The sequence below is a fragment of the Chanodichthys erythropterus genome, chromosome 10, assembly GCF_024489055.1.
Source record: "Chanodichthys erythropterus isolate Z2021 chromosome 10, ASM2448905v1, whole genome shotgun sequence".
NCBI classification, from domain to species: Eukaryota; Metazoa; Chordata; class Actinopteri; order Cypriniformes; family Xenocyprididae; genus Chanodichthys; species Chanodichthys erythropterus.
In genome coordinates this window covers 5,480,054-5,495,621 of record NC_090230.1, presented here as the reverse complement: position 1 = coordinate 5,495,621, position 15,568 = coordinate 5,480,054, and the positions used below count along the sequence as shown (strand labels likewise).

Below are 15,568 nucleotides of genomic sequence, written 5' to 3'. Positions count from 1 at the left end.
GCCGCGACCTCTGGAGGTTGCATTTGAAGGCTGCATACGTCATCAATTATGTTATATTTAAGAAAATTAACTGTAATAAAATTGCTGTTATTCCTTGTGAGGTGTAAAATACAATAATATCTCTCTTTCTTTGCAATCTAACAGTTACTTTTCCTAAATGAGACCGCCTCGATGACGTATACAGCCTTCAAATGGGATCTCCAGAGGACGCAGCCTTCGAAATGAGACGCAGCTGTAGTTTGTGAAAAAAGGTTACTAACTGGCTAAATTTTAAGTAATGCTTCATCCACACCACTAGGTTTCTGTATTTATTAGTCCGTCTTTACAAGAAAACACATTGTAAATAAAACACACAAAGTGAATAAACTAAATAAAAATATATTTTCTAAAGAAAAAAAATTATCTTACCAAAGGCTGCTTTCAAGCAAAAATATCTTGTTTTAAAGATGACTAGATGTTTTTAGGAGAAAATAAGACAAAAAAAATGATTAATAAAATGTGTGTGGTGCCTGATTGCATTTTGGCACTAGACACCAAAAACTGACGGATCAGATTATTACTACTGCTAACTATCTCATTACGTCTTATTAATATTGGAGGTGGAGAACGTGCCATGCATGTAATGACCTGTGTGCAGAAACCCAAAAATGGATTACAAATTCACAGTGACTTTCCAATCTAGCCCTCTTTAATTGTGTCTTCTCCTGTACAATCGTGATCCTGGACTACAGCCAACTCCTCTCTAGCCTCTCCCATGTCATCCATCAGACCTGACTCTCCTTTGCCCTCCAGCGCACACTGTTGTTCCAGGGACGGCACCATGTGCTTTCTCTCTCATCACATACTCGGGCCCTTGATGTCTGTAAATTGGCCCTCACACCGACGGCGTCTCCGGGCGATATAGAGTGTCGTTGCCAGCTGTCGCTGACAGAAACTGCCGCCACCTCCAGTTCTTGAATATCTCACCTCGTTGTTAAGAGACTCCAAGAGCAGACAGGACACTCGATAAACGAGATTTCTCAATGGCTATGTTTCACTTAAGTTACAAACTGGTGGATCAAAAATTTTGGATGACATATAGCTCATATCTCTGTGAGTTACCAGAGCCACACATGGAAAAAACACATCACATCGCACTAAATAACGTATCAGACAACTATTTGTCCAGTGTGCCTGAGTTCACACTGAACGCAACCATATTTAGCTCTTGAATATAGGACTGACAACTGTATTCTATATGCGTGAAATTGTGACCATTTTGATGAGCCACCTTATAGTAATTTGGTATTTGAATTGGCCATAAAAGAGTTTATTCTCAGATAGCCAGGCTTTTGATTAATCACCGATATTTTCCATTTTGCAACTTATTGGCCACATACTGGCCACTTAGCCAAGAAAGGTCTGTTGGAACAACATGAAAAGTGACCAATCAGAATTTGTCGAGTTTTTACATGCCATTTAGTGGGCACAACTATACCAAAAAGTTGATACCACAATAAAAATCATGGAATACAAAATGCACAACAGTGACCAGAAAGGTTAATGATTTTCAGTCAGTTCTTGCCATCTTTGTGTGCAATGTGCATCAGACGGTTTGCAAACAGACTGTGGGCGATCTGTGGGTGTGCCGACAGTCCGTCTGCGGCTGGTGCTCTGCTACTACAAACTTGATATAAGGCGTAGGCGGCAGTCACATAGTTTCTACCTGATCCAAGTTGGTTAAATGTGGTGTTGATAACAGATCACCTCAGCTAAAAAGTTGCTGTACACTGTGACAGTCTTGTACGTCATTAGTCAATTAACTGAGTTGTCACAGATTTACTGCGTTCAAATATCGATACATTTCACTGGACAAGCATCATATTTCTCATGGAAATTTGAAGGGACAGATTATACAATACAGAACAATTCTGGGTAACAATTTCTTTGTCATGCTTTTTATTTTGTTAGCATGTAGTCAATAGTATTGATTCTGACATTAATTACTCCAGAGTGTTTACCCCTTGTGCAGATATTGACTTAACCACAGGCTACAAGACAAAATACAGGCATATACAATTTCAAAACGATTTTACGGCTTAGAAATAGTACTTCAGTAATTATGCATATCATTGCTTGAAATGTAATGTTCTGCTCAATTTTGGAATATTGCCTCCAAAACTACACCTAAAATATTAAAAAAATAAATAAATAAGAGCAACAACCTTGTGTGCATGCTTCTGTTGTCATATGAATATTCTCAAATTGTGGTTGACAGTCTTCATGCACGTGTACTCTGTTGTGTAGCTGACTGGGAATTGGGAACCAGTCAGCCTGAACTAGCCATGATGAGCTGAGGGAAGCTTATGTAATTGAGAGCTCTGTTACAGAGGAGAATGTGCTTTGTATTCAGAAACGCAGCACTAATAAGCTGGAGTCAATGAGCCTGACAGAGTTCTTCAGGTTTAGCCAAAAAAAAAAAAAGCTAAGAAAATTGTGGTAACTTTCATATTTTTCATTCACTGCAGCAAGTGTCTTAATATAGACTGGCAGGTTTGTAATTCCCTGCTGGAAAAACCAGCTCAAGATGGCAGCTTTGTTTTTGAACACAGTATATGGTTATTAGCTGGTCTAAGCTGGTTATTAGCTGGTCCAAGCTAGTGATTAGGCCATCAACCAGTCACCATGTTCCAAAACAAAAGCCTGACCACCTTAAGTGGACAAACCAGCTGGCAGCTGGTTTGTTGCTGTTAATTTTGCTAAAGTCCAACCTTAGCCAGTTATCATGTACCAAAATGCTGTACAGTTACCAGATTAAGCAGGATTTTCCAGCAAGGATTTCGGTCAAGATGACAAAGATGTGTACTCGCAGAAAGAAAACCTGCATTTTTCAGCATCAAGTGTTTTTGGACAAAAACATAGCTATTAATGTTTACCTGTGCACTTTCTACTAGTGTCTTCTTTCTTTGAGGAACTCATGAGCTTGCAGTTGAAGTTCTCCTCCCAGAACTCAGCGAACCAGACGTTTCTTCTGTTGTTCTCTAGTGTGCGTGAAGTAAAGTAGGTATCGAAACCTGAAAAGGACAAGCAGCACTATTAGCGACAGCATCAAGTAATCAGTAACTTTACCTGAAAAGACATGTGCCTTAGTATTTCTACCAAAGAAACCAGATAGTGTAGTTTACACATTAACCCCTCAGTGAAAAATGAAATCAAAAAGGCAAAACTCACATACAAGGACAAATAAGAACAGGATTTCAGAAGCATTAACACCATACAGGCATTCAGAAAATGAAAACACTCATTGGAACCATTTCGAAAGCCAGCATTCATACACATACTGTCCCCAACTTGTTACGCCAGGTTTGGCACCCTGAACTGCACCACTAAGTGTGAAAGTTTGGTCAGGAGCCTACCCACCCCTGAGCAGCCAGACTTTGTGACCCTCATGGTGGGAGATGTCCACCAGCAGCTCAGAAGGTGCAATACTGTCAAGGCCCCCGGCCCAGATGGGATCACTGGAAGGCTGCTCAGGAACTGTGCCATGGAGTTCTCTCCTGTTCTCCAGTCACTCTTCAAAGAGACACTACAGACAGCAACTGCCCCCACCCTCTGGAAAAAAGCCACCATCAACCCTGTCCCCAAGAAATCATTACAGACCAATAGCACTTACCTCCATAATAGCAGAAACTGAGAAACTGGTACTGAACACCATCCTCCCAGTCATCTACCCACAGCTGGATTCCTACCAGTTTGCCTACAAGGCCAAAAGAGGAACAGAGGATGTTGCATGCCTCCTTCACACTCTCCTCCAAAATCTGGACCCCCTTGGCTATTATGGCTAGATTATATTTATAGACTTTTGCCTTTAATACAACTCATGCATCCACCACAATTATTGTCAACACCAGCTGCATCCTCAGTCCCTTTCTCTACACAATGTATACCAATGACTGCCTTATGCTGTGTTCACACCAGACGCGACTTGCGCGAATAAATCGCGCTATTCACGCGTAGTTGGACGCTTGAACATTTTGAGTTTACTCGCTTCGTTCGCGCGTGACATTCGCTTCATTCGCGCGTGAAAATCCCTTCACAACAGACGCGAATTCGCGTCATGAGAGGGGCTCTTCCGCTCCTTTATGTGTCCCAGACTCTCCAACTGCTTTCTGCACACTTCCTCTGAATAAACACAACTTGTCAGTGGGGAAATAATTGTAAATTACAGCGAATAAGCTCAATTGGTCGTCTTTAGTTGGCTTGTAGTCTTAATATGTATGTATATATATATGTATATATAGCTCAAATTGAGTAAAGACCGTTTTTTACAACTTATCAGATTGTCAGACCTCCTCACTCACTTTCTTTCAAACACGATCCTTTTTATTTCTGTTTCTATAAATGTATGAAGATGTACAGCGACGATGATTTTGTCCTCCATTGTTGTTTCGAATTTCTGCCTCAGCTCGCTACGTCACGTCACTACTAGAGCAAGCTCCTGATTGGTTAACGCGGCGCGGAAATTCGCCAAAGTTCAGATTTTTCAACTTGCGCGAATCGCTCAATTCGCGCCGCTTCATTCGCGCGAATCGCGCCGCAGGATGTCAATTCGCGTCTTTGCATTGACTTAACATGTAAATCACTCGCGCTTACCGCTTCATTCGCGTCCGGTGTGAACGCACCATTAGCCCCTTCCCCTTGACAAAATACTTCAAATACTCAGATGACAAAGCCATACTCACCCTCCTCACCGGCACAGAATCAGATACAGCATATCACCAATCTGTTGCCAACTTCACCCAATGTTGTACAGACAGTCACCTCCTCCTCAATGTCACCAAAACAAAGGAACTCACCCAGGACACATGCCATAAACTCTCAACCTCTCTCTGCCCCATCTCCATCAATGGCCCACAAGTATAAACTGTTGACAGCTTCAGGTAGCTTGGCATCATCTTGGATAATAAACTGAGCTTTGATCACCACATAACAGACATCCATAGACGTTGCCAACAAAGACTTTTTGTCATACGTAAAATACGGATTCTCTCAGTCAAACCACACCTCCTGCTTCTCCTGTATGGTAGTATCATTAAACCCTGTACTGTGCCACCTGCTATTTCACCATGCTCTCTCACCAACAGAAACAAGCTCCTTAAAATCACTAACACTTCCTCAAAAATAATTGGTCTTCCCATTCCCAACCTGTCAGCCCTCATTGACACTGCTCACAAAGCAAATATCATAATACAAAATCCCAGCCACCCTCTCAACTCATGCGTCACCCTTCTCCCCTCAGGCCACAGATACAGACAACTACCACACAAAAAAGCACACCATGGCAAAGGTTTTGTACCTCCAGCTATAAGAGCATTAAATTCACAGAATTCGTAATTTCAAATTCATAATGTTTTGTTGCTGCTGCCACTTCTGTGTAATATGTGTATACTATGTGTACAATATGTGTGTATGTTTTGTGCAGTATGTGCATATTATGCATGCTGAATATTGCTCCCGGTACAGTCTGTGAAAACAAATTTTGTCCATCGAGGACAACAAAGAATGAATCTGAATCTGAGATATATTACTAATAGTGTATGAACAGGTGGCTAATTCAAATTAATTCATACAATCTCCTTTGTCCATTGCCCCACTGGGTTTAGGGGTGGACCTTCCTGCTTAAATTTATTATGTAAATTTTACGTTTCCATACTAAATGCATCATATCGTATAAATGTTGTATATTTTAAAATAGCCACGTCATAAAATAGTTCTGTTTTCTTAGGAGATCGGGTTGTGATTTCATGTATCACCCTGCTGAGAAAAAAAGAAAAAAAAAAAAGAATTACTGACCTGTAGTGTGATGCTAGTATGCTGGTATAACTAGTTGAACCTAGCTTAAGCATCAAGACTCCAGCTTCTCTAAGCAATTAGATCTCAGCATGTTAAGTTTTTGTTTGTTTGTTTGTTTTCTGAGAATTGACCATTGTTGTATGATCGGTTTTGGTATGAACAGGTTGCAACACATCTGCTTCCCCTACAAAATCATTAGTATCCTTACTTAATATTCTTTGAGTCAGGTAGCTTAGCATTTAATCAGACCGTTCGGCATCAGCAGACAAACAATAGCATTTATCAATCTGGATCCCAAAGAGTCTTTTGAGTCTGTCCTTGTTGTCTGGCATCAAGGCGAATAACATGCCTCATCTAAATAGGTTTTTGGTGTAATGAGGCTATCATCCACAATGTAGCTACAAGGACAAAGGTCAGTAGAACATTTAATTTTGCCAGAGGCATCGGCTAACCTTAAATAGTTATAGCTCATTTAAACTTTGTTTGCTTCCACTCTGTATACTCCAAAGGAAGTGAGACCGGGTCTGCCTTGCCCACTAGAAAATAAGTGTTAAGAAAGAGATAAGGTGTTATCATTAAGCTGCTACAGCAGAGCTGCCCTAAGCCAGTCAACAAATGTGGCTGAAGTCTTTAATGCACTCCTGGGCATTGCATACTCATGAGTCGGAGTAAGTATTCAGCCTATCTGTGAATCCCAAGCTGCATCCCTCGAGTTGGCATCTTGAGGGTTGTAGTCGGGTGGTGAAGTCAGTCACTTCTTCTATGATCGTGCACACAAATCGTGCAACTGACTTACACCACCACACTTTTTTGCACTTGTTGAGAGAAAGTAGAGAGAGTAAATGAAATAATGAGGAGAAAGAGTGAACAATAGTGTAGTGATTTTGGACTAGTGGTGAGTGTGAGAGCATCAGATGATTCCATCCATTATTTAGGGGCACCAACCAAGGAGTCTCACCTTGACAATAAGGAACCATCATGGAAGATTTTTGACTGAATTACAATTATATACATTGGAGGAAGTTCGTCATCTGACCAATCTGAAGACACAAGTGCAATACATGGATTTTATTAACAAAAGGATAGACAAGAGTAACTAACAACTAAGTGCAAAAAGACTGATAAATGCAAGTGAATGAGTTGGATTTTACAATGGGACTTACAAGTTAACCTTATGGAAAGATAAACTGTAGTTTCTCTAGAAGAAATAAGGTAAACCTTATTCTGAATTCACCAAATAAATCGAGAGATTATTTTTTATTAACTGATAACAGCTATGCAAGATCTAATGCAAATTAGATAATCATATACTGACAATATACACTAATGCCAAGGTCTCTGGAAAGAGGTTTGGTAAGTGATATTTATGTCTGCCTGGTCATGCTGAATCTGAGGTTGATGTCTTCCACTTGTTGAGCTGGGCAGTGTTGCAGTAGGAAGAAAGGAGTTGGAGTCCATTTCACAGCCTTGAACATGAAGTACTTGTGAACTCCTGGAGCACAGAGAACGTCCTTTTCCTGGAACACGCAGAAGAAGAAGAAGCCTTGAAGGTTCTGATGTATGTACAGATGATCCTTATTCTCTGGAATACGCAGACAGAAGGATCTTTAGATTCTAAAGTCAGTGCAGATCTGGGCAGTCTGGAACACCAGATCTGGAGGATATCCAATGAGAGGACTCTGAAGTTGGTGCAGAAGGTATTTTGAAGATGGGGGCTAAGCTTGTTGTTGCTGTCTCTGTTTCAGTTTTCAAAATCCCCAAATTAATTTCTTGCAGAACGTCCTTGTTTCTCTTTTTAGAGCTTCAGAGTCTTGAGAGAGCAACTTCACAACTCTGTAGAGTTGGACTTAGCTTAGCACATCTTGGAACCGGAACCATGAACTGGGACTGGAACAGGAACTGGAGCCTAGAACCAGACTGGGAAACTGCTGCAACCCAGCAACTGGGACAATTCTTTGTCTCAGAGAAAAGCATTTTAATCTGTCCTGAGAAGGAGGGAGATGCAAATTGGCACCTTGCAGATCCAGTGATTTGATTGGCTGATGCTGTCAGAGGTGGCCACTGGATGGCCCCTCTCTTGCATGAGGTTCATTTGCATAGCTTAAAGTTCATGTTTAGAACAATGTCTTTAATGTTTTTCCTATACATTATTCACTTTCCAAACCAATTTCAGATTAACCTAGGCATTGTGCTGAAAACATGAAGACCAAACATCACTGGCTTAAACTGAACTTTTACCTATGCATTATTGTATACCTTAATAGGTAAGTTTGTATATTCTGCATGTACACAAACAGCACTCATTAAGTATATACAGTTCTCTTAATAGAAATGGAAAATATTTGCTCCATTTTGTCCATTGTGTGTCCAATTTGGGTCCTTTGTGGTTCCAAGGCACATGGCAAACCTTTTTGGTGAGTAGAAGTTAGTTCACACCTCAGGTCTTAGGACTGAGGGACTGGGGTGAACAATGGGGAAAATGGTGATTGGATTAATCTGCTCAAAGACATGCAAATGTCATCATTCTTCCCTTGCACAAATGGTCAGGGTGATTGTCTTTGCAGGCTACTAATCCATCTATTTCTTTGTTTGTTGATCTTCTCTTGGAGGTACAAGTTTTGGGGTCTTGTGCTTTTCATTATGGCAGATAAAAGGGGACTATTGATGTAATGGTGGGTGTCTGCCCTCATGGCACCTTGCAGATCCAGTGATTTGATTGGCTGATGCTGTCAGAGGTGGCCACTGGATGGCCCCTCTCTTGCATGAGGTTCATTTGCATAGCTTAAAGTTCATGTTTAGAACAATGTCTTTAATGTTTTTCCTATACATTATTCACTTTCCAAACCAATTTCAGATTAACCTAGGCATTGTGCTGAAAACATGAAGACCAAACATCACTGGCTTAAACTGAACTTTTACCTATGCATTATTGTATACCTTAATAGGTAAGTTTGTATATTCTGCATGTACACAAACAGCACTCATTAAGTATATACAGTTCTCTTAATAGAAATGGAAAATATTTGCTCCATTTTGTCCATTGTGTGTCCAATTTGGGTCCTTTGTGGTTCCAAGGCACATGGCAAACCTTTTTGGTGAGTAGAAGTTAGTTCACACCTCAGGTCTTAGGACTGAGGGACTGGGGTGAACAATGGGGAAAATGGTGATTGGATTAATCTGCTCAAAGACATGCAAATGTCATCATTCTTCCCTTGCACAAATGGTCAGGGTGATTGTCTTTGCAGGCTACTAATCCATCTATTTCTTTGTTTGTTGATCTTCTCTTGGAGGTACAAGTTTTGGGGTCTTGTGCTTTTCATTATGGCAGATAAAAGGGGACTATTGATGTAATGGTGGGTGTCTGCCCTCATGTCTGCCTGCTGATCACTACATTAGCATTTGCAGGCCAGATTCGATTTAACATTTCCCACATAATCACCACATTTCCCACATAATCACCATAAATTCTTGTGTAAGCAACTGACATAAGAGTGGCTTTACAAATTATTTGCAAGCCAGATTTGAACTGAATGCAATTATTCAATTCAATTACAATTGAAAAAGCAAAAAAAAAAAAAAAAAGATCTACAAATGATTCACACAAAACTTTGTTCAGCACATGTAGGACAGAATGCATGAAGAGAGATGGGGAATATAACCGTGAACTGTTGCAAGACAGATTCAAACCCACATTTCCCTCATGAGCACCACAAGTATGACTGCCACAGAACAATGAGCAAAACAAATGTGTACATTTCTGACAACTGATATAAGTTTCATACAGTGAACGTGATTTCAAACAAGTGCAACATGTTCCTGGATCAACATCTTTGTTGATCCTGGAACAATATTCTAATCAACCAGTCAGATCTGAGGGACAAGTTTACAGTTTATGTCAAGTTTAGGCTTACAACCAGGGTTAAGTGCTTCTACATCAGTGTTATTCACCTATCATTTCCCTCTTGTTTTAGGGATAAGTTATGGGTAGGGTTAGGTTTAGGGGGGTAGGGAAAGGGTTGAGACAAATTTTTTGGACAGGAATGTTGTTCCAGGACAAACAAAATATGTTGATCCAAGAACATGTCTTACTTGGCAAAAAAATGGTGACCAGTTTGTATATCAATCATATGCGCAACACAGTTGTGAAACATGAAACATGAGTGGAATAGATAGATTTGTGTGAACAGTTCATAAAACTGTACAAAACAATGTAAAAATTGCTTTTTACATTGCTAACTATTTAAGATTTGTTCATAACAACAGAAATTTGTTCTGCTTACAAAGGACATATAATGCCAAAAGAGTCAGGTGGAACATAATTGGGAGATTTGCAAGCCAGATTCGAACTTGTGTTGCCCACATGAGCACATGTCAGAGTATGTGCAGTAATTGCAAAGCCATGGCTCTCATAACAAACAAAAACCATTCATGAAACCCAAGCAGAAAGAATGTTTGTGTAAAATGTTTGTAAGATCATTTGTACATTTACTGTCCCACTTTTAACACAAAATTTGATAGATTCACAAAAAAAAACAAAATCCAAGCAGAACATATTTCTATATGTTCTACTAACATAAAATATTGCATATGAAAAAAAAAAAAGACTTTACGAACAAATTATAATACAATTTGTTCTGCTCATGTTTTATGAATAACTCCTAGTATCACTCACAACGGTATACTGACCTAAGTGCTTCTGTTCTGTGACCTTAAGCTAAATTATACTTCTGGCAGATTGATACAAGTTTTCAGTTTATTTGTCAGATGACCTCGACCAAATGTGCTCTACACATCATTCCACAGGCGTACTTGACTTGGAAACGGATCCTCAGCAGGTTTGCGTGCTCGCTCATAAATTCTACTAATTGCAGCTTATTTGTACACAAGCCTTGTACACAAGAAACTCCCCAAGGCCTGTCTGTGTCATTTTCTCCATGTCTGGAGGACAAAGCTCAGAGCTTCACCTTTTGTTTAACGCGTTCAACAGCTGCTCTGTTGCTGAGCAATTAGCGGGCAGCCCTCCATGGTGGGATTTATGAACTGTCCTTGCTATTCAATAATGTCACTTTTTTTTTTTTTATAAATATTAACAACGTATCTAAAATAAGGCTTTTGACCACACTTTATATTACTCAAAAGCCATAGGGGGATTAGATTAGACATGAAGCCGTTCAATAAAGCACTAGACATGAAAAAATGATGGGAAGACAGTTCACAAAGATCCATTACATATGGTGTCACATTCATAATTTATCTTCCTAATGTATTTAAATGGAAAGATGGACCCATCAAAAAAAAAAATAATAATAATAATAAAACAAAATAATATGAATGTGTGTGTGTATATATATATATATATATATATATATATATATATATATATATATATATATATATATATATATATATATATATATATATTATATATATATAAACCCCAACAAGGTGATGAGAATGTGAAGCGTTTCTGGAAATATTGATTTCAGAGACCATGGATCAGTCGTGACACATAAACTAGCACAGCTATGTAGGAAAACCAAATATACACTCCTCCCTTGGGCACAAATTTAAACCAAAAAGACTGAAGACCAGCATGCATTTCTTTAAAGCGCATGTAGGCAGTCACATGTGTCTTTCCAGCTTTTCAACAGGCATAGGCATGGAAGATTAATTCAGGCAAGCCTACGCCATTTCCTTCTGACTCCGCAACCCACGTCCAATCCATTGTCATGGGAACCATGAAAGCAAATGAGAAGAGGTTTCCCACAACCACCTCACCCATCCTGAACCAATTTATAAAACATTACGTTCAAGTTTCCAGACATCCCAACTCCTCAAGAGGAACTGTTCCAGTTTGGGACGCTTCTAAGCTATGCCAGAAATCCGAACTGCTTGTGGCATCAAGCCATGCAAGAAACCTCAGGTGACAATCACTAGCTCTGACGACACTTCAAATAAAGCGCCTGAGCCTCAAGTGCCACGACAGATCTTCGCTCCTCGCAGAGATTATATGGACGGTCCGAGGTTAAATGTTGCTCAGAGCCTGTAGGGAGAAAAGGCAAACGAAAACTGATCTCCAAATCAACAAGGTTCACACTCCAAGCTGTCACTCTGCTTCTAGTGTTTCTGAGCAGCTGATATAACATTGTTGCGGAGCGCAACCGGCTAATGCACTCGCAATTTGTCTACGTCTCTGAAGTGAGCTCCAGATAGATGGGGGCTGTCAACTTCAGATCGATTCTGCTAAAACAAGTCATCGGGGGAGGTGGTGAGAAAACAGATAATAATTTAGATGAGCACCATGCTTGCATAATTTCAATGGTGGTTTTTGTCAGTTGAACTGATAAATAAGGAAATAAGCTTCTGTTTTTTTTCAGAAAACTGCCAGCATTGGCAGTACCAAGACATTTGCATGGTGTCCTTAACAAAAAAAATGTATATATTTTTGAAGTACCTATGGAAATAAAGTAAGACTTTTGATTCTTTCAATGTCTTGTTTCCAAGGCGAAAATGTTCTGCTCAGAGTGGATTTAAGCAATTGTAGACGAAATGCTGAAATACTTCCATTATTTTATTGTTATGTTCAGAAACAGTTCATTAAACCAAACACTCCAATGCTGCAATCTACATTTTATTACTTTTTTTTTTTTTTTTTACTTTTTATTACAGTGCTTGCAAAGCACTACTATACTGATATTCCTTAGACATTTTTTGGGGGTTTGTTCTAAGTATTAAACTTCAGTAATAAATTCAGCCTAAATCGCTTAACTTGGAGATTCCATTTAAAGTCCCCTTGCAGTCAATAATTTTATCCCTTAAAGGTGCCATCGAATTAAAAATTGAATTTACGTCAGCATAGTTGAATAACAAGAGTTCAGCACATGGAAAAGACATACAGTGTGTCTCAAATTCCATTGTTTCCTCCTTCTTATATAAATCTCATTTGTCTCAACATAACACAGACTGTTACGTAACAGTCGGGGTGTACGCCCCCAATATTTGCAAAAATGCCAGCCCATGATCGAGGCTTTACACAAGGGCAGCCAGTATTAACGTCTGGATCTGTGCACAGCTGAATCATCAGACTAGGTAAGCAAGCAAAGACAATAGTGAAAAATGGCAGATGGAGCAATAATAACTGACATGATCCATGATAACATGATATTTTTTGTGATATTTGTAAATTGTCTTTCTAAATGTTTTGTTAGCATGTTGCTAATGTACTGTTATATGGTTAAAGTTACCATCGTTTCTTATTGTATTCACGGAGACAAGAGTCGTCACTATTTTCATTATTAAACACTTGCAGTCTGTATAATGCATAAACACAATTTCATTCTTTATAAATCTCTCCAACAGTGTAGCATTAGCCAATAACCATGGAGCACTATCAAACTCATTCAGAATCAAATGTAAACATCCAAATAAATACCATACTTACGCAATTAGACATGCTGCATGACAAACACTTTGTAAAGATCCATTTTGAGGGTTATATTAGCTGTGTGAACTTTGTTTATGCAATGATAGAGTCGAGAGCTCGGGAGGGGGCGGAGAGCGTGAGCAATTAAAGGGGCCGCAGCCTGAATCGGTGCATTTCTAATTATGCCTCAGAATAGGCAGTTAAAAAAATTAATAATAAAAAAAAAAAATCTATGGGGTATTTTGAGCTGCAACTTCACAGACACATTTAGGAGACACCTTAGACTTATATTGCATCTTGTAAAAAAAAAACGTTCAATGGCACCTTTAAAACATCAAAATGACATATTTAAACTTTTTCCTGTGAAAATAATGTCTTTATGCTTTAAATGTCTTGAATGAAACTCTACACTTGCTTCATTTAGTGGATTCATGAATATGCAAATTAGTCCCTACCTCCACACAGTCACACCAGCTTGGACTACCTGATCCACTTGATAGTAAATGCTAAACAATGGCAAGTGGCAATATTGGTTTAATTCAGCCATATAAATTTGATCTAGAAACTGATTCAGGTGAAGAAGTAGTGGAGGAGCGAATTATACAGGGTCGTCTACAAGTCAGTGTATCAGAATGGTAATGTGTTTTACGTATTGTTCTCTTCAATGTCAGACACATAACGGTAATTGATATGACTAACTTATCAAACAGCTAATAATGTGTTGCTAATGTTACACAAATCATGTTCCTGTTTGCCATCTCAGAGTCAGACAGCTGCCTTATAAAAATCAGTATCAGAAATGCTTTAAACATCAAGGAAATTCAGTGGACAAAGGCATATAGTTCATCATAACATCATAATAAACATCATACATAATTCACCTGCTATATTGCTATATGTACCTGATTTTTCCTGTCCCTTCTTAAAGGTGTTTTTGTGCTCAGGGTGGATAAGCCCGTCTCCGCACGTTGACAGGATTGGTTGCATGTTTGTGACGGTAGGAAACGGGGGTGGTTTCAAACCACGTTTTTGAAACTGTCTTTGGTACACTGCAGTTTCAAGGAGAAAATATTCATCAATGGTGTGGACTGATGAATTTGCACATGGTTTGTCTTAAAGGGGTCATGAACTGAGAAAGCAAATTTTCATTGAGCTTTTTATATGTAAGATGTCATCATATAAAAATATCCTTTAGGTTTCCGAACTGAAAACTTCATTGTTAGTCCAAATACAGCTTTTATTGTAACCAAGCCCAGATAACGACTCGTTGTGGAATGTGCCTCTTTATTACGTAACAGTGCGACAAAAGACCGCCTCTGCAGAAGAAAATCACCACCTACTTCATCATTGCAATTTTGGCCCCACCCACAGCAGTGTTCGTGAGATGAAGAGAAGAGAAGAGCACAGTATTACTATTATTCAAAAAATGTGAATGTCTCAGCTGAGCATTATTTATTTATATTCAGTACATTTCACTGTGGATTCTTTGGTAAATCAGTCACAATTTCGACGCAAGCTTTGCAAAAAGACTTTTACGATATGGACAGTAATGCGACATCATGTAAGTAACCGTGTTAATTCTAATGCCTGATCTGTGACCAGTGATTTCTGATATGTAATGATTCATGTACAGTCAGAGGTTATTTGTCTATGTGTCAGTAAATCAAACCAGTAACTAAACAGTCAACTTCACATTGTTTCTCTTAGTAGGATGAAAATAATCTGTTATTTAAACTGTGATTAAATTATAGAAAGTGATCAAAAAACACTCCCTTTACAATCCTTGGAGCTGTTAATTAAACAGGACGAGTTTATCAGTGAGTTCTGGACTCTCACCAAAACTCCCGTTATAATAAACGGATCTCTTATTTACATTGTGTTTGCACTGTTAGTTATGATGAAAGCATTCATTAGTGTGCAGAAATTGAGTTAAAATGATAAGATCGCTGCATTCATGCACTCAAAATGTCTGTGATCAGCTACTATGTTCATCACTGCAAAACCTTTCATGCAAAAATCTAAATGCCATGGAATCTAAATGTAATGCTATAATCAACACTTTTCATGATTAGTTAAAAAAAAAAAAAACATGCTAAAAGTTTTTGAGAGAATTTCACTGTTCCACATGTAATACTTAGCTATTTCATATGCCAAGATGTCAGCTAATCACAGCAGTGGGTGATTACACTGAAGTCTCACAGCAGACACGCTTCAAACAGAGCGTTCAAATCAGAGGGCTAAAATCAGGGTAGGAAAAATGACTTTTACTTCTAAATTATGACAATTTTTGATGTAAAACTCATACTAACATTA

At 38.8% G+C, this 15,568-nt stretch overlaps 1 protein-coding gene across 1 annotated transcript in view; it reads right to left on the bottom strand.

The window, feature by feature from the left end:
- Positions 1-15,568, bottom strand: part of grm7 (glutamate metabotropic receptor 7) — a 253,251-nt gene that overhangs the window by 109,471 nt on the left and 128,212 nt on the right. Inside the window, exon 5 of the mRNA XM_067398520.1 lies at positions 2,916-3,053. Within this exon, the coding sequence (XP_067254621.1) occupies positions 2,916-3,053 (138 nt within the window). The remainder of the gene's footprint in view (positions 1-2,915; positions 3,054-15,568) is intronic.